Source organism: Magnolia sinica, chromosome 12 (assembly GCF_029962835.1).
Source record: "Magnolia sinica isolate HGM2019 chromosome 12, MsV1, whole genome shotgun sequence".
In the NCBI taxonomy this organism is placed as follows: domain Eukaryota; kingdom Viridiplantae; phylum Streptophyta; class Magnoliopsida; order Magnoliales; family Magnoliaceae; genus Magnolia; species Magnolia sinica.
Genome location: NC_080584.1, coordinates 60161016 through 60184700, shown reverse-complemented (window position 1 = coordinate 60184700; position 23685 = coordinate 60161016). Strand labels below are relative to the sequence as shown.

The 23685-nt window shown below is 37.5% G+C and overlaps 1 protein-coding gene and 1 long non-coding RNA gene across 3 annotated transcripts in view; one reads left to right on the top strand and one right to left on the bottom strand.

Moving 5' to 3' along the window:
- Window positions 1-22942, bottom strand: part of LOC131221456 (pentatricopeptide repeat-containing protein At4g04790, mitochondrial-like) — a 93485-nt gene extending 70543 nt beyond the window's left edge. The window contains exons 1-5 of one of the 2 annotated variants that reach the window (XM_058216710.1): window positions 22482-22942; window positions 21338-21385; window positions 20138-20770; window positions 11561-11737; window positions 9223-9287 (exon numbers count right to left, since the gene is read on the bottom strand). In XM_058216710.1, coding sequence (XP_058072693.1) covers window positions 9223-9287; window positions 11561-11737; window positions 20138-20770; window positions 21338-21385; window positions 22482-22806 — 1248 coding nt within the window. In that variant the 5' untranslated portion in view covers window positions 22807-22942. The remainder of the gene's footprint in view (window positions 1-9222; window positions 9288-11560; window positions 11738-20137; window positions 20771-21337; window positions 21386-22481) is intronic. The other variant, XM_058216709.1, reaches the window with a different exon arrangement.
- On the top strand, window positions 9584-10284 carry LOC131221458 (uncharacterized). Its single transcript, XR_009159284.1, has 2 exons — window positions 9584-10156; window positions 10192-10284. It is a non-coding gene; the product is annotated as an uncharacterized LOC131221458 (long non-coding RNA).
- Window positions 22943-23685: the final 743 nt, after the last annotated feature.

Here is a 23685-nt window from a genome sequence, read left to right as displayed (position 1 = left end):
TATGTGTGACCTCACTTGCCACGTGTGCATACAACATCAAATCAGTTTTAGTCTCTCTTTCAGACTCTTTGGCACTAACTGTAGAAAGAGACTCAAGCTGGAGTTTCGTCACATCTTCAGGACCACATGTCTTGACCTCCTTTTTAGGGATGCTTTTGGGCGGAAGAGACTTCAAGAAAATCCTTTTGCCTCCATACAGAAATGAACACGTATTCGATCGAATGAATAGTGTTGCGTCCATGTCATACAACCAAGGCCTGCCCAAAATGATGTGGCCTATATTCATAAGCAAAACAGCACACCACAACGTATTCGTATAGGAACAAAACTAGATGGGAATGGGACAACGCTAAAAAACCAGAATTGAAGAAGCATCAACCCATGAGACTGGATAGGGCTGAGGGTGAGGAATAACTAGCATACCTAAGCGATCCACAGTGTGAGCAGATACCACATTGATGCAACTGCCACTATCAATGATCACCTTGCAGTTTTTGCCACCACACTTGGTGTAAGTGTGGAAAATTGAATTCTTGCACCAATCATCACTTTCTACAATTTGGCTTAAGGTGCGGCTAATAATTACAAGTGGCACAGTCTCAACTCCTTCAATTTGATCCCTGACTTGTGATTGGACATCTTCCCCAATGTCAGTGTTCGCTTGAAGGGAGGCTTCAAGCCGATTGATACGCGCATTGGTCACGGTCAATTGAGTCGCAATGATCTTATTGTGCGCTTCAATAGTCGTTAGATGATTGTTAATAACGTTAAGAGCCTCGGCAATCTGTTCTAGATTCATAGTAGAATGTAAGCCAAAACCACGTCCTGAACGAGTGGGCATAGACAAGAACACTCTCAAGGAAACCCTATGTCCTAGGACAATATGATGACAATGATACTACTAACCTAGAGATCACGCTAGACATACTAACCAGAAAATTCAGCAAGTCGCTATCCTCAAATCTTTGTGGAAAAAATTCAGCAGGATAGTAATGCGACGGTGCCAAACTGAAAATTCAGCAAAAATGTAATCTGAAAATTCTGCAATGTGACAACTTAAGATTACTATGCTGAAATTTCAGCAATGGTATAAGGCGAAGCGCTAGCTGAAAACTCAGCAATAGGATACTCCAACAAAAATTCAGCAATATGATCCTACATGCAATGAATGCTCTACTAACCCTAGATATGACTCTAACCAAGATGCAACACAAAAATCTTATGCTAAACCTATGGTCTCTAATACCAAATTTGATGCAGGACACATGATTTAATGCTAGCATGCAATGTGGAGATTATGAAAGAGTCCATAAAGTAATTCAATTAACAAAAGACGCTAACCTACCAATTAATTAAGAGTAAACAATAGGAAATAAAATCTAATTTAACTTAAATCACATGCCCGCATGCTAAGAAATCACATAAATCAATTAAAACTACGACCGATGGAAGGATAAAACTTCCAATTTAGCATAGGCACGTTCCACACTCAATGGACAAATTTGTAGGTTTTATGATTAGGGTTAAGAAGGGGGAAATCTGAAATTTGAAAAATTAGGGTTCATGGGAATTGGGGATTTTGGAATTAGGGTTTTAAGAAATTGGGGAAAATAGAAAATTGAAGATCTAAGGTTTAGAAGGTTGTAGTGAGAAGATAAAAGAAGAAGAAGAAGAAGAAGAATACCTTTCGAAGAAGAAAGAGGAAGGATGTAAGAAGAAAAATACCTTGGGGAATTCACCACCAAACAAGTTTGTACCTTTCCACAATTCAATTGGAATGGACGGTTTTTTTTTTTTCAAAAAACCATAGAAAACAATGAGGAAAATTCTTTCACACAAGAGAGCTTCTCTCTTTTTTTTTTTTCTTTCTCAAGTCCCCCCCCCCCCAATGCTTTTATAATTAAAAATTCGAAATTAAATCCAGCATAATTACAACTATGTCACTCACTTAAGTAAACTAGCCTATTATCCAAAATAAGAAAACTCGAACATATATTATCAATCTCAACCATCAAATAACTCATAAAAATAACAAAAAAAAAAGTATAAAGAAAACAAGATCAAAGTCCAAGGAGCCCAAATCTAAAAGATCTGGTGGCCCGATGGCCTGATCTAAAAGATCCAACAGTCAGATCGACACGAAATGGAAATACTATGACTAAAATTATCTCCTAAGAAGCCCACATGCGTCATCCCAAGGTGGGGTCTTCCTGATGCACGTCCAATGCATGTAGGGTATTTAAAATGGCCAGCGGGCCCCATCTGGAACTCGTCTCCCATCCACAGAAAGTTGCGCTAATGTGGGTGGTCGTCTCCATCTCTGGTACACCCGAGTAGGTCCTCTAGTGTCCTCATTGGTTTCCTCGAATGCCAACTCCGAAGGGTTTTCAAGCTCCAAGTTACTTGTCTAAGGCACCCCACACAACACTACCTCTATGTCATCCTAAGTACCATGCTCCATTGGGGTTGACACCATCTACGACCACAAACGCACTTATGACATTTGGATTTGATCACCTTCCTTCCCCTAAAACTCAAACAACAGAAACACCACTTTCATGGAAAAGGTGTTTCCTCAATTTATGTTTCAACAAATCCAAATAGGCCCTAAAGGAAATCACATGCTCCAAAACTTTCACACAAGTCGCCATTTCAAAATCCTTGAATCCAACTGTAATGCACAATAACACGTAGACATCCCCCTCACCGCCTAGTGCTCAACTCACTACAAGGCACATGTCTACTTTGGCTAGTAGTTTGTGACATTGGCTAGTAGTCTGTGACACATCGAAAACCCTTCGTCTTCCCCCAAAAGCTCAAGGTTATAATCCTTTATCAAGCTTGCCTACTTTTGACATTGGTTTTCTCCTCCCAACTCCATGTTCATCTTCCCCAGTATTTTCCCTTCAAGCACCCTAATCTCAACCACCATGCCCACAACACTCACCTCAATTCTAATCGTGATGGGGACATCTCGCGCACACGGACGCCCCCCCTACGCACATACGCAAGGAGGGCCCCACCTTCGATCTAGATCGATGACGACATCCATGGAGGGCCACCTAGTTAGAGGACTGTGTTTTGGTTCCTTGGGGTGGACCCGATCATCATGTGGATCCCACCATTGGATCTCATGATCATGGCCTACTACCATAGATGATCTAGGACTTGAGTTTTGCTTATTATCATTATTAGGAACATCTTGATTAGTTGTTATTTTTGTTACTTCGTCTCTAAGTAATAGCGTGCGCACATGGCGCGGCTTTTGGGGTATAGGGTTTTCTTATAAATAGGCAACCCCTGTAAGTTTTTTTTCATTGAAGATTATTAATAAAATTCTACATTTTTTCTGCCTCTCTAATTCTCTGGGTTGTAGAAATCCAATTGGGTGCAAAACCCTCCCTTCTTCGAAAGGCTAACTACCGTGGTGCGAAGCCACACCCATTCCAAATCGCCCCATCTCCTACCCTATATATTCATCATGTTCCCCAACCATCCAAACTTCAAATCTACCTTTATTTTGCAGCCCATCCTTCTCTACAGTAGATTTCCAAAATCAGGCCCTACAGGCGGGCTGAAACTTCGGTGAAGTACCGTGCTCACACCAGTCATCCAATTGGTCTGAAACTTGGTGTGTGGGTGGCCCATCCCTGGCCGACCAACCCCTAGTTGGCCCTTTTTGGGTTCGTGGGCCCCACACACGTGCGGGCTGCAACCCACGCACATGTGTCAGGTCAGATTGTTGTCCACACGTGTGGACTGATTACAGGTTCTCTCTCTCTCTCCTCTATTTCATCCCTATCCCACCTTATTTCTCTAACCCTAACCCTAGATAATCCTAAATCCCAAGTTCTATTCTACTTTTGCAAACCCAAGGTTTTCCCGATTTGAAACATGTGAATCTCTTGGATTGGGAAATAATCCTTTACATGTGTGGATGAATTTACTCTCCTTTGAGCATTGTTTGGTTCATAATTGTCAATTGATCCAGCCCTCGCGTGTAGGCTTGGACCCTCGTAGATCCCCCTTGTTGAATGCTTGACTTTATGTGGGATGTGGAATTTTTATGTGATTGATTCTAAATTAGTATGATCTAAAGCCTGAAATCTTACATATCATATTTAATTTTCATGTCCTGCATCAAATCGGAGTTAGAGAAAGTTTTTCTTCCTAAATTCAATCTTGTTGAAATTTGTTTGGATCTATCTCAACCACCTCCCCAATGCAAGATCCTATGATTCTTAGCACATCCGGAATCCACGACTCTAGCAACAAGTCCCATAGTTGGAACCACTCCTACCCTTCACCTAGCAAGGTCCACTTTGCCCATTGACATATAGAGAAAATTGGTTTGTTCCTTAAGACTCTTCTTGCATGAAGGACCAAATCAAATCAGCTTATGGGCATAGGAAAATCCACATCAAAAAGTTGTTAGGGCCTTAGCAACGAAATCCTCCTCGACTTCCTTAGCTTACAACCCTTCTTTGACGGTTACAACCAAGCACCATTCCAACACGGCAACACCTTCTAGGAACTAGGAAAGTTGTTCGGTGAATCTTCACCTTTCTACCTGACTCCATCTCCTCGACCTAGGCCCCACAACTTCGCTCCTAATATGCATTTAATGCAGGATTTGTTGTTACAGTGTCAACCCATTGATGCAATGTGTAACTTCCCTTTCACCACATCACAGAAAGACTTGTAGTTGGGCACTTGATTCCCTTTAGGCATCCCTAACGAATCATACGCTCTACAAGTGGACTCGCAACTCTTCCTTAGATCGACACCATTGCGGTTCCCCTATAGCCTATCCAGAAAGTTGTAACCAATGTTTTCCATAACGTTATGGCATAATGTATCGCATGCTTGGGATATGGAAACATATTAGTTATTGCACAGGATACATCAATTGTATTGCGTAATTTATAGATGTTGTTGGGAAACATGGAGAAACATTGAGAAATCGGTTGAATTTTCCAATGAAACATCAGGGATTGTTAAAAAAGACACCAATATACACTTAGAAATTAAAAAATCATTTTTTTTAAGTGCATGTCATGGGTTTCCTTTATATAGGGTCCTAATGTATGCACCATCTAACTAGACTAATGCAAATATATTCAAAGTCAATTCATAAAATTATAAATGTAAGAAGACATGTATGGAAAGACAAGCATTACATTCAAAAGCAACATTAGTAGAAAACTAGAAATATACCTGCGGATTTCAAAAAATATATATATTTGAACATTTTTTTTATTTTTATTTTTTTTGACAAAATCTCTAAATTGCCAAGAATGTGTAGATCAAGTAATATACATGTTTGATTGCATGTTTGGACACTAAGATCGCAACAAATTTGAAAAAAGAAAATTGAAAATTTTCTAATTTTTTCTAATTTTCTGCAACTCGGCTCATCTCTCCCAAATCTCGAAATCAAAGCACCAAATCCATATTTTTTCTTATAAAATATAGAGAACCGTGGATTTCTTACCGTTTGGCACTATTTACAACATATAAAAACGAATCAGAATTAAAAAATAATTAACTTTTAGAATGTGGCCCCAAAAAGCTTCCAATCGCGATTTTAGAGAAATTTCGAAGATATTCTTCCAACACACTAGAGTTGATTGGTCAAAATCACCTTACAATGTAATAGGAAAATGTTTTTTTTTAAATTTATTTATTATTATTTTGGCCAAAAAAATCTTCTCTTTTTTTTTTCTGAAATTTTAAGGATTTTCAAACAAAACAATGTTGGTTTCCGTTTATCCTTTTTGATATCGCACTCAATATCAATATATCGCACAATATATTAAGAATTTAGAAAAGGGGAGCGTGGATATATCGCACGATATCGCGATAGCCATGATATATCACGATATCGTGCGATATATTGCAAAATATCATGAAAAAAAAAATTTAATTAGATTTCATATCACCCAGCTAGGATAAACTCTCTCTCTCTCTCTCTCTCTCTCTCTCTCTCTCTCTCTCTCTCTCTCTCTCTCTCTCTCTCTCTGATAAAAGAAAGAGCCAATTTCTGATAGAATGGTAATTTCTGATAGAAAGAATGGTCACTTCTAAATTTCTTGCCTTCCTCTGAATTTGGAGCGAAACACTGTTGTTTATGATGATTTGCGGAATAAAGCAGACTTTGCCTTCATGAATGCACTTGTTTCTAGCTTTTCAGATCACCAATAAACGTCCAAAAGAACTAAGCCAACTAAAATGCTCTGCTGGATTTCAGAAGACGACAGTCTTGAAAACCATTGTTGAAGACACGGACTAATTTACACGTTTTCAGAGAAAGGAATGTCGAGGATGATGCCAAAAACTTCCAAAGCTAAGCCACCAGTTTCTGCTAGAAAGATGATTTGGAACTTCAATCAAGTGAGAATCTCTACAGAAAACACACTTTGAAACCAAGTAAACTCCATTCTTTTTAACTTCCAAATCAACAAGAATGTGACCCTGAATAAGCTTCCACATAAAAGCATGAAATCTTAATAGAAAGATTTTGTGCCGCACTCAGCGGGCATGAATAAAGTTCTAGCCACTTTGACACAGGCTCACAGCACATTCCAAGCTGACTTGATGGAAATTTTTCCATGAACAAACAGCTTCCAAATCATCAAATCCTATACAGAAAACAGAGAAATGCCAGTAGTTTGTTATCGCTTGCATAATATCTTCATGAAGAGCATCATTAAGAGAAGTGAAATGACTGAAATCCTAAACTCCATTCACTTGCAAAACATAATTAAGCCATAAATCCTGCTTTATGACGCCTCCATTCAGATTTTCCTCCATAAGAGGAGAATTACCCACCAATTGTCAAACTAGAAGCTACAATTCCCTTAACTAGCCAAGCACTTGTTATTTTCAAAGAGCTCCTTCATATGGCATACAGCTTTCCACCAAGTAGAACCCTGTTCGAGAAGACAAGACAATGTAGAAATCGCCATTCTTCTTCGGTCTTGGTGATGGTGATGAAAGCAAACACAATGTGGTGTCATACATCATGCCATTCCTTCTTTTGGTTTTTGCAGTCTGTACGCTCTATACGTTGATTTTCACTACTACAGTGTTAGATTCTCAGGCTTGGATAGGAGGAACACTGCTGATCTTAATTAGCTTTTAGTCGCAATATCACCATTGCCGCTACTACAAGCCTCTAAACTGCGAGCTACAATCATTTTTGGGATGAGACATGTGCATCCATCTCAACTACAACAATCTCCTTAGGATTCACAAATGTGATCATCACACTTTCTCACTTCCTATCTCACCTCGACCTATAGCTCACCCACCATATCACTCTCCAATTCATTTGCAGATCTTTCTTTTTTCTTTTTCTTTTTCTTTTTCCTTTTTGGAAGTGTTCCTTTGTAGATCCACTAGCATGTCCGTAGACAAAATTCTCAGTTGATCCATCAATCAAATCAATGGTAGATTCATCTCAGATTGAAACAATTATGAGAGTGGGAACGATAGCAAGAAGCATGCGATGAAGATGTGGACCCAAGAGGCAATTTGTGGGTCTTATAGCCCATTTGGTAATTGGTTAGCCCCACATTTTGAGTTGTGCTAAGAGATTTTTGAAGAGCTGGGAAACCAGGGATCCTATGTATGGTTGTAATTTGGTTCTTTAGCATCTTTATTTAGTAAAGATTTTGAGAAATTTACTTGTTAGGAGTCGAAAAATAGGTGTCTTTGATTGTCTTTAGTAATAATTTCTAACGATTAGGGCTGCCAACTGGTCCCCACCCACAAAGCCCCTATCTCAACCTCATTTGATTCAACAGGCCAACTGGGCCCGCGAGAACTCAACAAGTGATCCCCATGTCATTCCTCATAATTCCCTCAATCCCAGCCAGACTATGGTTTCCTTTCGAGCAACCGTCAAAATTGAGTTTCCACGTCCCCATAAGAGGGGAGCCCACACGGTGACTAATCTATTGACCTGCTTTATGTTCTTAATAACTCCATACGTCCTAATCTGAGATCATCTTTGGTTAGCCCATGATCTTATTTTACCATGCCCGCTTACTAGATGGCCCACACTTACCAATTTGTGTCTAAAGATTCTATTGTTCCATTCCTTCCATAGCAACCACCAAACAGCCAAAAGTGCTGGTCTCCGAAGGATTATCGCTTTTGCTGATTTAAAACTAAATTCCATACTTCCAACGGATTTTACACAAACACAGACATTGCCTAGCTGTAAGTTTTCAAGAAATTTGCCCTCCAACTTTACTTTTTTATGCTTTTATAATGTGAAATTGTGGGAACTCTTTTGCCCAATAAACATATAACTAGGCATGTGCATATAGAATATATAAAAGTTTACTTTTACTTTTGACACTATACTCAAATATACAAGGAACATTATCAGTTTATAGATGCCAGAGTTTACTCATTATAAACTGTGGAAGTAAGCTGACTCGTAGAAAATTATTTCATATTAAAGGTTACTAGTTTTGGAATATCAGTTACAAGAGGACCCACTTCACTTTTTCTTGAATTTTCATTTTCCCTTTGGGGATTTTTCATTAAAAAAATTATCTATAAATAACTGACTTAGTAGATAAAATAAACTTAATAGTTTTAAAAAAAAAAAAATTTATGAGTTGGTTGAACAATTTTTAGAATTTTGACCATTTACTGAAAGGGAAAAAGATTGATAGAGAATATAGGCTAGACCTGCCATTAGAAGAATATGAGGGTGCCCAATTTCTGGGGTTGGGTTTTGACCATACTGAAGCCACTTCATGAGCAGGACTCAAGCCTGGGTCTTCCACAACCATCTCAACCATCAAGTTGTTGGGAAAGCCTTACAAAATGTCATAGGGCCCAGTGTTTTATGTCCTCTTCCCGGGTCTTCCACAACCAACTCAACCATCAAGTTGTTGGGAAAGCCTTAGAAAATGTCATAGGGCCCAGTGCTTTATGTCCTCTTCAAAATAAAGGTCAATTTCCAATCCCATTGGATGTATTATTATTTTATTTTTTCTCCAGGATTCTTGAGTAGAAAATCTCTCCGGAGCATCCCTTAACCATAAATTCACTCACATTCAATTCAAGAAGCGTTTGACTGTGAACTGTAAAAGCTTTCAATGAATGCAACCAAGAAAAGCGTTTATATCCACCTGAACAAATATTGTTTTACAAACAGGCATGAGCATTACCAGTGTTTTTTTTCCATGAGAAGTTCCTCACCGCTAAGTTTGGCATGCTAATAACATAGTTATAGATGAAGGATGAGATATCTTCTTCTCGAGCCTCTGCATTAACCCAGGAAGACATCACTAAGTAAAATTGGCTCAAATTTCTGAAGTAACCATTTTAACCTAAGCCTTATAAAATCTTAACAGTTTAAAGCTAACACACACGTACTTAATTTTGCACCACTACCAAATATCAATACTTCACCTTCCAAAAAAAAAACAGACAAAAGCCTCCCACTTTTCAAAAAAAGAAAAAGTCTATGAACTTTACCACTTTTCAGGAAAAATAAAAATGTTTAAAAACCTTACCCATGACACAATCATGCAGCATCCGTGCATGTGGCACCATATGTTTCAAGAGCTATGTTTTTGCTGATATTGAGAAATTTTATTCAAAACAAAGAACTAGACAACATCCATGATGGTAATCATAAGACAAGATACTAGTAATGTGACAAACGTCGCCTGATTTTCAAAATATCAGCAGAATTTAAAATATCACATTTTTATTGCAATAATATTGTGATATTAACAGGAAAAATAGTCAAAACCTTCACGAATTTGTTATTTAAGTATATATTTAAATTTTAAATTATTTATTAATTGACAATAAATGTTTTTAAATCATTTCTATTTATGGCAAGATTTTCCCAATAAGATCCCCAGAAAAACCCCAAATTTTAAAAATCCCCTGCGAAAATTCTGGCAGAGAAATTGCTGAGAACAAGATTTGTCACTGTGGCTAGTAGAAGGTTGAAGCTACTCCTCCAGCTAGAGAGAACCAACTCGTTTGCCTTGGTAGGATCCATAACCGTTATCAGTATGACAAACTCTAATCTTGTAGATCTGAAATTGTTATATCAAAAGGGGTTCCAGTGCAATATATCCAAAAATAAATCTCTTACAGGGAAATATTTCTCTGAAATGTATTCACGTGATATCTACATCCTTATTTCAGCAGGCATGTAACATGCCCATTGGAGCATATAAGAAAAACCAAATGTCATAAAAGAACAAGATGACATGCATACGGATTTATTGCAAGTATCTTTTTTTTTTAAAATGAATCCATTGCAAGTTACACCAAAGGAATGATGAATGAAGAAGACTTCTTGAGCGTCTCAAATTTCGATTGCTGCTGAGAAATGAAGGGATAAAATGCATTTGCTAAAGGATATATCAGGGTTTTTTTGGTTCAGTCTCTATATGATTTATTGAGGCACTCGGAAGAGGTCGGATTGAGAGTGGTAACGACTAAGGTGTGACACTACGGAGCCCCTCCAAAGATAGCAGCTTTCGGATGGCTAGTCGGAAGAGGAAGAAGAGTTCTCACCGTTGATAATCTCTAGAGACGGTCAATGGTGTTAACAAATGTATGCGTGATGTGTATGACGGATGCTGAGAGGGTTTGTCACCTCTTCATTCACTAATCTTTCCCTAGGCAAATATTGAGTAGCTTCTTTAGAACCTTTGAAATGTCTTGGGTTATGCCCAAATCAGTGGGGGATTTGTTCTTGATTTTCCATGGGGTGGGGCTTGGAAGAATCACTTTAGTATTGTGGAGATTAGTTCTTCTAGACTCCCTATGGGCTATTTGGAGAGAAAAAAATGGGAGATGCTTCCGCAATGAAGCTTTCAAGGTGGTGGAGGTCTTTTTGAAGGCTCATCCTTTTGTGGGGCCTCTTGTATTAAGTCTATGGAAGATTGTATTTTTTTTCCACTTTCTCAGAGATCCTTTAATAAAATTGCTTTAACCTTCAAAAAAAAAAAAAAACACACACACACACAAGGACCTCCAAGTGACAAGAAATGCCCCATCAACATGGGAAATTTTCCCTAATGTTGAGTCACATGAGTTTGTGATAAAAAGAAAGAGAACTGAACACAACTAAAACCAATAACCATTGTTAGAATATTTGACAACAAAATAGTTAACAAAGACCCTGATTCCAGCATATGTTTTACCTTATAAAGTTATTTAATACGGAAAAAAAAAAAAAAAAAAAAACCAAACAAACAATCAAACAAACAGGCACTATAAGATAGATTGCAAGCCATTAAAGTAGCAAATTCATTATAAATATATCCAGCAGAAGATAATAAAGAGCTGCTGTCTTTTAAACAAAGTGTCGAGGGAGCAACCACCCATAGTAAAAGGAAAACACAGTGACATACACTCTTGGCAGATCACCAAAAGCAATAATGCGTCCATGTCAAAACATACTTATTTTTCCAATCATTCTTCATAATATAAGGTAGGGACTTGAACTATTATTGAGAAAGCATGCCTTTTTACATGCATGAAGTTAAATAAATAAATTAATACATACCTGATATCTTGAATGCCAAAAAGAATTTCTCTGCAAAATTTTCCAATAACAGCCTCCCTAATGATTTAAATATTGTTGTTACATACTCCATGGATGAAATTTTTGTCATATCCACCACCTCTAACAGTTGCAAAAGCTCCTCCTTATCAGTTTCGCACAAAGCCAATAAATAGCTTACTGTCAAACAATTCAAAATCTGGTGAGATTCCAGTTATGGCTGAAGAAAAATAAAGTAAAATAAATTCAGGAACTTCTAACAAAGTGTAAAGGAGTGTCAAACAAAGACCATATAAAGAAGGGAAAAAAAGGAACTATTTCACAAAATGTATCTTTAATTAGGTTTTCATTCACTTGTGCGATAATTTTCTAAGCGGAAAGATGTGGGAGTGTATACTCTTATTTTATCTTTTTATTTTTATTTTTATTTTTATTTTTGAAGTTTAGTGGGAGTATATATTTAGACGAAATGTTTCCTTAAATGTGTTTTCAATTAACTTGTGCAATAATTTGCTACGCTGAAAGATGTGGGAGTGTGTACTATGTAGCCTAAACATACTTCCAACCATATGCTATTTGCTATTCTATAACAAACAAGATATTGTTAGAAGTGAGTAGGGTCCAAACAAGTTTGTAACCTATAAACAAAAATAGTTGTTCTCGTCATTGTTTGAAGTATCCCCAATATTATCCGTATCTCCCTCTCGGCAATATCGACAACACCAGTAGTCTAAAAAATTCCAAGTATTGGTAATGCATCGCTAAGTATTGTTAATGTATCAGCAATATTTTCGACTATGTAAATTCTAGGTGTCACTTGTATAGCCAATATATCAATATCACCAATATTTTCAACTGTGTAAATTCCAAGCAAGGTTTACATTGCAGTAACGGTGGGCATAACGGTCCCCACCATTACCAATCCGTATACGCCCCGTATCAGCCAATACGGGGTTGTAACAACCGATACGGGGCCTGTAATGGTCGAAAAAAAAAAATTTTGTCATGAAAATCTAGAAAAATATCCATTAAATCTGGAATATTCTAAATATTCCAAATATGCATTCGTTTATAATTTTGAACGTGTTTATGGTGGTGTAAAGATCCACTCTTTGGTGAGAAGTTGTATCGGGTTGTCTGATGAATTTATGAACCTAAAAACCTAGAATTGACTGCAAAACTCATATTTAATTTTCTAACTACCTAATATCTATGATAGATATATTAAAATGAATGTAATATCAAAATATCTTACATGTGTAGGTGTTTAGAATTATTTTTCATAATTTATTCTATATTAACATATGAGGTCCCTAGACTTGCATAAATTACAATGTTCATTCTATTTTAAAGTCTTCAACATGTCAAAGACTTCTCCTCCTATCTTGTGATTCATGTCATGTCATCCTCAAGTCAAATATATATATATATATCAAGGTGTCCCGTATCGGTATCGGTTGGCGTAATGGTGCCCTCCGATACCGATACGGATACGGGGGCGTAACGCCCCATAATGGTGCAAATTTTTTTTCTAAAAAATTATGAAAAAATATGGATTAAATCCAGAATATTCTAAGCATTCCAAATATGCATTCATTTATAAATTGGAACATGTTTATGGTAGTGTAACGGTCCACTCCTTAGTGCGAAGTTGTATCGGCCGGTCTGATTAATTTTTTAACCAAGTAACTTGAATTTGACTACAAAATTCATATATTTAATTTTTTAAATATGTAATTTATATACTTAACATCTTGATATCATTTCTCCCAATAGTTCTTTAAAAAAATGAAATTAAATTCAGGTAGATAGCGTTGCCAATTTGGGGCTGACTTGGAAGACCAATTTATTCTCCAGATCAGCCTCAAATTCATGCCATTTATTGTCATTATCCCACTTATAAATTGGTGGACGTTTATTGGATAGTGAATCATAAAAAAAAAAAAAAAAAATCAAAAGGCCCTATTTTAAAAAATAAAAGTTCACAAATTAACAATTAAAACTATTCAAATAATTTGATTTTGGCATTGTGAGTTAGCAATTGCAGTCCATAATTTAATTGTCAAATTTCAAGTTAATATATGTCTCGTGTACAATTTTTTAAGCCTTGAATTAGGAGGGACTCAGATGTAAAGTGCAGCACACTTGTCAAAGTTTTTTGGGCCTCACCCATGATGAATGTGTTATATCTATACCATCCATCCATTTTGCTAAATAATTTTAGGGCATGAGCCCAAAAATGAGGCACATCCAAAGCTCAGGTGGATTGCACCACAATAATAATTAAACGTTCACCGTTAAAAATTTATTAGGGGCTAAAAAAGTTTTAGATCAAGCTAACATGTGTGTTTTCCCTTCATCCACGTCAATGTGACCCAATTAACAGGATTGAAAATAAACATTACAGTGGACTTTAGGAAATTTTTAATGGTGAGCATTCTATAACCACTATTTCTATGGTGTGGTCCACCTGAGATTTGGATATTACTAATTTTTTGAATCCTGACTTAAAATGACGTGGCAAAATGGATGGACGATATGGATAAAATATATACACTATGGTGAGGCCCACTTGGGTCTGATCTGATTGGATGGAAAATAAACGTTACCGTGCGCCCTAAAAATTAAAATCATTATCCCTGCTGCTATTTTTGGTGTGGTCCAGATGATCTTTGGATATAATTCATTTTTTGGCTGGTGCTCTAAAATGATCTCTGAAAATAGGTGAACGGTGTAGATGTAATAAATACATCACTGTGGAGCCCATATAACTTTGATCTCCTTTTGAACCGTTCGTACAACTCGGAGCTCGAGGACTGTCAGCGCTCGTCTTTGCGTGACACGTACCTACAGCAGTAGTTTGGAGAGAGAGGGAAACGAAAAGAAAAAAAAGAGGGAAAGAAGAGAGAAAAGAAAAAAAAAAAGAGGGAAAGGGGGAAAGAAGAGAGAGAGAGAGAGAGAGAGAGAGAGAGAGAAGAAGAAGAAGAAGAAGAAGAAGAAGAAGAAGAAAGAGAAGAAGAAGAAGAAGAAGCAGAAGAAAGGAAAAATGTAAGGTTTTTTTTTTTTTTTTTTTTTTTTCAGTGTCATCCGCTTGATTACGTAACCGATTTGGGATACCTTGATATATATATATATAATTAGTATAAGTACAAGTTCGGCAGTGTTGAGTGTGTGCTTGCTTGGTGAATATGTGGGTAATGGACTAATGGGTATATAACAATGCTTACCTTAATAAAAATATATACTTACAGTTACCATAATGAAAATCACAAGTCACCACTCACCACCAAAATGAAAATCTGCTTTATTGTGGTTGCTCGACCTCCACCTCCATGTCATCGCCATTATCAGGCTGCGGTTGCTCAACCTCCACCTCCATAAGAATATCCATCATAATGCCCGGGACCATGGCCCTGCTGATGTTCTGGACCTCTCGGTGCACCACTGGACCTAGCCTCCTCCTCCTAGCTGTATCGTGACTCAGGGCACTCAAAAGTCCGACCTCATGTACCTTGTCGATGTTCATTGGCCTTGCAATCTGTAGACGGTTGTGTGTTGTGCTAAGCAACACCAGAAGTGCCAGCATCAGGGGCATCATCACCATCGCCAGCATGATCATCCGACTCAGTCTCACTGCTACTATTGCTCGTACTCTTCCGTTGAACTTGAGCCAGACTTTGCATGAAAGTTGCCCCTCTTTCTGGGTCCAACACAGCTGCACAACTCTCTTGTTGCGCCGTGTGTATAATTAGGTCATCAACTTTCAATTCTTCACTGCATCTTCAATCTATTTTTCCCTTACTTCCAACCAAGGTAGAAGTGGGTCGTCATCATCATAAATATTGTCCAAGTTTATTGGACAGTAGTCCGTGTCACTGGCACTTGTAACGCTCTTATGATGTCGTCGCATTCTTAGCCTCATGTTGTAGTGCATGAAAACAAGTTTATCCAACATCCTAATCTGCAATCTATTCCTATTCTCTGAATGAATAAGTGCAAAATAACTCCAATTCCTTTCGCAGCTAGAAGAAGATGTTATCTGGCTCAAAACTTCTACCGCAATTTTTTGGAAAGCCTTCATACTCTCTCCGAAATTCATTCATCATTCAACTGGTTGCAGCCTAGATATTACATGTCATACAAGAGCGTCTCCAAAGCTACCCTGGCAATTTTCAAATGTATCTAATTCATTCAACGCCTTTATTTGCATATCTAAGTCAGGCTCTAGTTTCTTTATCTCATTCTTTAGCCCGACGCGAACTTCATTATCCGCAACAAATGATTAGGCATATCTGTACCTATGATTTAGGTAGTAATCTGCTGAACGAAGATCGTGATGGAGTTGTATTGTCCATCTCTTGTCGATCATCTTCCAATAAGACTCACAGCTTGTACAATCACGTTGAATTGCCAACTTCGCCTTATCCATGGCATCGTAGAGGAAGCCCATGGTAGGTGTTTCGTTGGTTTCAACAAGAAGTACTCTCATTAGTGGCTCCATCACTATTAGGATCCTCTTAACCTTCTTCCAATATTTGTTATCCCGTATGGTTTTCACAACTTCAACTGGTATCCCCGATATCTTCTTCCCATGTTTTGTATTGAGCCAATCTCGGGAGAACATCTCACTTAACTCTCCCCTATGTTGGTATAAACTCTCCACGGCTATAAAGTTTGTTGTGAATCCAGTCGTCGTAGGCCTTAGCAACTCTCGTCCCTTCATAAACTTCTTCATTATCGCGACTACTTGATTATGGTTGTAAATAAATGTCGTCACTTGTCTTGCCCTTTCGACCATTTCCCTAACACTCTTCTTTTTCCCAATATCTTCCAATATAAGATCAATACAATGGGCAGCATATGGTGACCCAAATATATGTGGTCTCTTTATCATCAACTTATGTCCTACAGCCTTATATGTTGCTTTGTTATCTGTCACAATCTGCACCACATTCTACTCTCCAATCTCATCCACCACTTTATTCATTAGGGAAAAAATATAATTAAAATTTTTTGTTTCGGCCGAGGCATCAATTGACTTATGGTACACAGTTCCTAAGTGGCAGTACACCATAAAGTTAATCATATTGCATCTAGTTGGGTCAGTCCAACCATTGCATATGATCGTTCCTCTGGCCTGCCATATGGGTTTAAAGGCAGCCACGTATGCTTTCAAATCTGCATACTCTGCATCTGTCCATTTCTCCCTAATTTCCCTAGCCGTGGAAGCTTTAATTCCTTCGTTTGCTTCTGTTACTGCATCAATTACCACATGCCAATATGGAGAATTGGCCGCATTATGAGGCATGTTGGCATGTATAAACAACTTTATTGCTGCCCTAATTAACTTCTCAATGGAAGTTCTACTCCACGTTTGTTTTATCTTCTTTTGTTTAGTTGATTTTTTTCCTAAACAAGATTGAATCAATAGAGGGTCTCCTGGGCTCATTTACTTCTTCGTCCAAATGTATAGGGGCATCACATGAAGATGCCTCACATCAACTTCCAAACATACGTCGTAATCCACCCAACCTACCCCCCCCCCCCCCCCCCAAGCTGTATCACGTATAGATGCCCTCGCGCCAAACATGCACCAACATTCTTCCTCTTCACAAGCAAGACACAAGCTCTCTATCGTAACTATAGTTACTTCCAACGCCCATATATTCAAGACCAAACACCTCCTGTCAGGCCGCCTCCAAATCTCATCTTTCTTCTTCTGCCCAGCAGCATGTTTATCCTTCAACTCATCCAAACTAGCTTGCATTAAGATCATTATCTCTTTTAGTACTCTAGTACATCCTGCAACTTGACCTTTTCGATGAGTCAAATGTTGCTTGGGACGTATAATTCCACCGGTTCATAATTTGTCACAATAGTTACACTTCATTTGGTGCCTAGTATCACCTACCCTCTGACAATGTTGACATCCAATATACTCACTTCCTTGTTGGTCAGACCCAAACATTTTCTTAGGTATATTATATATATGGCCTATGTGAGAGTCTACTCGATTATCTAAGTTTAAATATAGCTTTTATAGGAGAATGAATTAATTAATTTAAATCTTAAAACTTAATGTAAATAAATTAATAAAATAAAGTTCAAACTTCTGAATCTAATCAATAAAGAAGAAATTATGTTATAAACCCTACGAAGCTCAAAAACCTATCCAAAATAAGAAAATATAAACATAAACTCACTAATCTGAAAATAAATAAATATATATATATAAATCAGTTGCATAATATGTTAAATGTACATTGATATGTTCTAATATGAATTATGATTAACACATCATATTTAACCATTAAAACAGGAATACATTGAAAAAAATGATTTTTCATAATATTTAAAAATCAGTCAAAAATAGTCCGAGAATAAAAAATAAAATATAAAATCAGTTGTATAATCTGTTAAATGCACATTGATATGTTCTACTATGATTAACACATCATATTCAACCATTAAAACAGAAATACATTGAAAAAAAAAATGATTTTTCATAATTTTTAAAAATCGGCCGAAAATAGTCCAAAAATTTTTTTAAAAATAAAAAAATATATATATAATCAATTGCATAATATGTTAAATTAATATTAATATGTTCTAATGTGATTAACAAATTATATTCAACCATTAAAACAGAAATACATTGAAAAAAAAATCATTTTTCGTAATTTTTAAAAATCGGCCGAAAATAATCTGGAAAGTTTTTTAAAAAAATAAAACTATATAAAATCGGTTGCATAATCTGTTAAATGCACATTGATATTTTCTACTATGATTAACACATCATATTCAACCGTTAAAACAAAAAAAAACATTGGAAAAAATGAATTTTCGTGATTTTTAAAAATTGGCCGAAAATAGTCCGAAAATAATATATATATATATATATATATATTAAAAAAATCAGTTGCATAATCTGTTAAATGCACATTGATACATTCTACTATGATTAACACATCATATTCAACCATAACAACAGAGATTTTAAAAAAAAAAAACGTATAAATACCTATTTTTAAAGATTATCTGAAAAATGACCCACGAAGCTTCGATTTAACAAAATCCTTGAAATAACTTGTTTTGATCATCAAATTCAATCTAAGAATCCACCCAACCGATCTTGCATACCTTAGTTAGGAGTTAGTCAATTGAAGTTGAAAGCTCTACAAGGGCAAGAGGAAGGCCCAAAAGGATGTGAGTGGAGATAGTAAGAAAATACTTGATGAGATATGTTTTAACTAAGAATATGGTCCTTAATAGAGTGGAATGGCATTTGTGTGACCAACCCCAATTAGTTGGGATAACGCTTAGTTGTTGATGATGATAATGATCTAAACACTTGGAATCAAGATCTACCATAAACCAGTGTTGTGAATAGCATGTAAAGTAGCATGCAGTATACTCTACGTAGCGGTGTAGCGCAGCGTACCAAAAACGCTACGTAGCACATGAAAATAGCGTATTTCCCCTGTAGTGTGCGCTATAGGGGTTGTAGCGTACGCTACGCACATGTAGCGTGTATTGCGTATGCCTTAGGAGTATGCTTCATTTTCTTTAAAATAAAAGATCTATTTTATTCTATGAGTTAGCAAAGTGTTTTAAAATGGTGGTGGCCCATACTTCTCACACGTGGCAACATGTAGAGCTATCCAGACCATCCTTCACACACGTGGCACTGCGTAGGTTATAAATATGTACTCATTTAACCTTTTCTACAATTTAAACCATTCAAAAATGGGCCTCCAAATGTACAGCTGAGACTTTTTTCCTCTCAATAGATGGTGGGAGACTCATATTTTAAGAAATACCTTTTTACTTATAACGTTACTAAAGAGAGCCCTATCTTAGTGACGCACTTGCCGCAACTCCCGGTCCATGAAGAACTTCAATTCTCCCGATCAAAAGGCCCTTTGAAGATGAAGCTTCTATCATTGAATCAGCCCTACAAGAACATCTTATTGTTGTATTTTTCAAGAGCATTGAAGCCCAAACAACAGAGAAATCACGTTTTCCCCTTTTCGCAACCACACGGGCACATAGCTCAAAAAAATCAGCTTCCGGTTGATTGAATCTCTATTCAATGTATGTTTTGGCCCTTTAATCTTTCTTAACGAGTTTTCTTTTTATTTCTGCAGAAAATTTTTTGTTATTTTTTCTTCTTTTTTTTTTTCTTTTTAGGAGGCCAATTTTTATGGATCTTTTTTTAACAAAGATGTGTGGGGCCACATGCGTGGGGTCCACTATGGTGTTCTATGCCATGGCCCACCTGTGTGGGGTCCACTGTGGCGCTCTATGCCACGGCCCAGGGTCTATTTTTTTATTCTAACTATTTATCATGTGTTTTCTAGTTTTTAATAACAACAACAACAACAACAATAATAATAATAATAGAAGTTAGGGGGTTGAACGCTATGCAATATGCTATGCGCTATTTAAAACACTGACATAAACTGCATGCCATGAAGGGTAACTGAAGCACAAACAGGAAAGTAACATTGCTCATGCAAGATTCATAGAACACAATCAAGTTAATATGAAGAAGCTACCATTTGATGTAAAATTACATACCAGCTAAATCAAGACTATCTTCAATACTATCAACAACTGAATTGCATAGCTCCTGAACCTTATCTTCATTGTTTACTCTAATCCAAAGCAGCATCTCATAATATCCCAATCTTGAAAAAGAACCTGGGTTCTCATCTTTGATAAGTCCACAAAAGAAGTGGAATTCCTCAATCATTCCCATATCAATCAAATACATAAGCAATGGGCTGTAACTTTCTTCTTCCAATTGAAATCCTTGCTCTCTCATTGATCTAAATAGTTGAAAGGCCTTTTGAATTTCATCTAATGAAATTTCTTCATCATTACTCTGCCTTGCCTTCTCTATGCATATTTTTATCAAGGCATTGTATTCTTTGACGCCAGTTTCTCTTCCCAGTTTACCAAAAACCTCAAGAGTTGCTTCAGTGCCCAGCTTTTGTGCGCACATTCTTACTAAACCCTCAAAACGATGAGTTTGGGTATTCTTGAAAATCCATTTTTGTTTTCTTTCCCGTGAAAGTTCCTTCCGACGTAGTGAAATGCAGGTCTGGGACATATTCGAGAACCATGGCATGTCTAAGACCTTGTCCAGCGATTTCCCGACATCAGGCTTTTTAGATGCAGGTACGCTGAGCGAGTCCAAAGAGTTATTGCCTGGAATGTAATAAAAATCAAACAAAGAAATGAAGCAGAATAACCAACATGGTCTTACTAGCATAATTCTGAATGTTCTTCAGAAAGATGATACAAGTATGAGACTAAGTCTCTATTACTCAAAAATAAGGAAGTCTCCTATTATGCACTAAACTTGTACAGGCGAGGCCCATGACTCAGTCATCAAGACTGTCAATCTGGTGAGCGCCACCATAGATGGACCACACCCAAAAATCTCCTCCATTTGAAGATACTAACCATTCAATCTTTGCGCTTTTCCCCAGTCAAATGTAGATTGTTTCTGTCATTTCATCTCAACCATCTATTGAGGAATCAAATTTATTTTTTTTAAAGTCATGGTTATCTCATCAGAGAGATTACTGAGGCATGGTCTCTCCACACGGCCATCAGATCAATGGCCTCAATGAGGAGGCGACGGCTCCAACTTCCACTCAGTGGACAATAGGGAATTTCTCCATTAGTGAAGAACTGGATCTCTAACAGAATTACATGAAAAGCAATTGGAAGAAAAAATAACACTGCATAGTATTCTATGAGAGAGCATACCACGTAATATAGAAGATATTTCCTTCAATACCTCTCCTGGCGAGTTGTCTACAGAAGAAAACAAAAAAAAAAAAACAAAGAAACAACAAAAAAAAAAACAAAAAACAAAAAATTTAGAATAGAAAAACCCTTTTTGTCCTATTGACTACTCAAAAAATGCTGTCAACACTAATAATAATAACAACAACTACGAAATGACAAGGATGATGATGATGAGGGAATGACTTCGCTGTGCATGAGGAGCATCAAGAGCCAGTGTGAACATACATCCCATCACTTAAAGACGGTTAATTGGAATCTATCAAGTACTCGACTTCAATGTTTGAATGTTTAAAAATAGATTTTGAAATGCATGTTAAAATTCCTACCACCACTTTGGAATATGGGGTGCATCTCTAGATTCTCTACACAGACTCCCACTGCACATTGTGAAGTTGACATTTTACATAATAATACTGATGATGATGATGATGATGACAACGATGATAAGAGGGCTTATACGGAGCTCAACCAAACAAAAAGGCCAAAGGTGGGGTCCACCTTTCAGTGATCAGACATGTTCATGTCCTACAATGTATACGCAATACAATATATATATATATATATATATTCCTCCATTGTATTATCAGCCGTCCAACCAATGGTTTAGCCAAAAGTCCATAGTCAACAACAAAACTAATTACACAGGAGAGTGTAAGACGATATACTCTGGGACATGCTTTGAGGCATAACCCACTCACAACCCAAAATGGGCCAAACCAGATGGACAATCTGTACCATAGAAATGTGGGTTCCAGCTGCACGATTGCTGGCCTAGATGAGTGTCGTATGGTTTATCAGGGTTCAGCTTCAGTATATACACTGTATGCCAACAGAAGAGGGAGCACACCTATTTCCCATGAATCCATGTATGGCGAGCGGGAATCCCAGCATGCATTTCAAAAGCTTATTTTCAAATGCCATTCTGAAACACAGTGGGAATTACAGTCCCCCATACACTGCACACATGTCCAACAGGCCATGAACAGCGGGAATCACAGCACACATCCAAAGACGGGATTTTCAAAAAAAAAAAAAAAAACCATTTTGGAAACTGGCATTAGCCAGCTATCCAGGTTTTATAATGAGAGAGGGAAAAGGATACAATTACCAGAGTCGAGAGAGAATTTATCCAGATCCACCGTTTCACTTCTGGTCTCCGAACGGGATTTCTTCGGCCGAGACAACGAAGCAGATGATGGTTTGGACAAAACCCTAGCTGATTTCTTCGACGACTTCAGCGGCTTCCCGGAGCTGGATTTGATGCTGCTGCTGGAGGATGAGGATGAGGAAGGCAATGAAATCAGCTCCTTTATGGTTTTATCAGTAGCTGCTGCGGCAGCCAAAGGATTGGAATCGGATTTCTCGGAGATGTTTTTCAAGGCGGAGCCGAAAATCGAACTTAGTTTTTTCGATTCTGGGCCGCGCATTTCAGGCGTTGTTGCATTCCAAGGGAGAAGCCTTTGGCTGGGGATTGAGATTTGGAGGGTTTTTGCTTTTTAAGGTTTCGGGCGGGAGGAAACGAGAAGCTTTGGTAGGAGCGAGCACAGTGGAGGGAGGGGATGGCGGGGGTGGAAAAGAGAGGGAAGATCTGTCAAGGCCCACCGGCGCGTGGAGCCCGGCCCATACGCTCAAAAGCAACAGGTGTGCTGTGTGTGCGAGATTAGTGCTCGGGATATGTTAGATATCAGAATTCTGCAGTCCAAATGCAATGAGCATAATCAAACGGTTAAGATTATCAGATCAGTGTAAATTTGAGATTATGTGCCGCCCACAGTAGAATCCCCGATTTGGACGGTGGCGATTGCCGTCCACTCGTATAACAGATGAACGATGGATCAGACAGCAGAATGTAAAAAGCGGGACCAGAATTGTTCAGAACGCTTGTTTCACGGGGAAGATTGGGTACTGAGTAAACTCTGTGGCCCTACCATGAATTATGTGTCTTATCCACTCCATCCATCCGCTGTAGCAGCTTATTTTAAGAGTGTGATCCCAAAATCGAAGCATATACAAAACTCGAGTGGACCACTCTTTTTATGGTATGATCCCAAAATTGAAGCATATACAAAGCTCGAGTGGACCACGCCACAGGAGAGTGTGAGTTGATGCTAGACGCATAACATGTAAGAGTTCCATAAATTTAAATTTGATATAGCATATATCTTAATCCATACGGGTATATATACGTTGAGATAGCAATCGAAAGACACAATACTATAATCACCATATGTTATGACATTTATCTAACGTGACTTATCTATAAAAATGAAAATTACCAACATGAGAGGATCACCTACCTATAATGA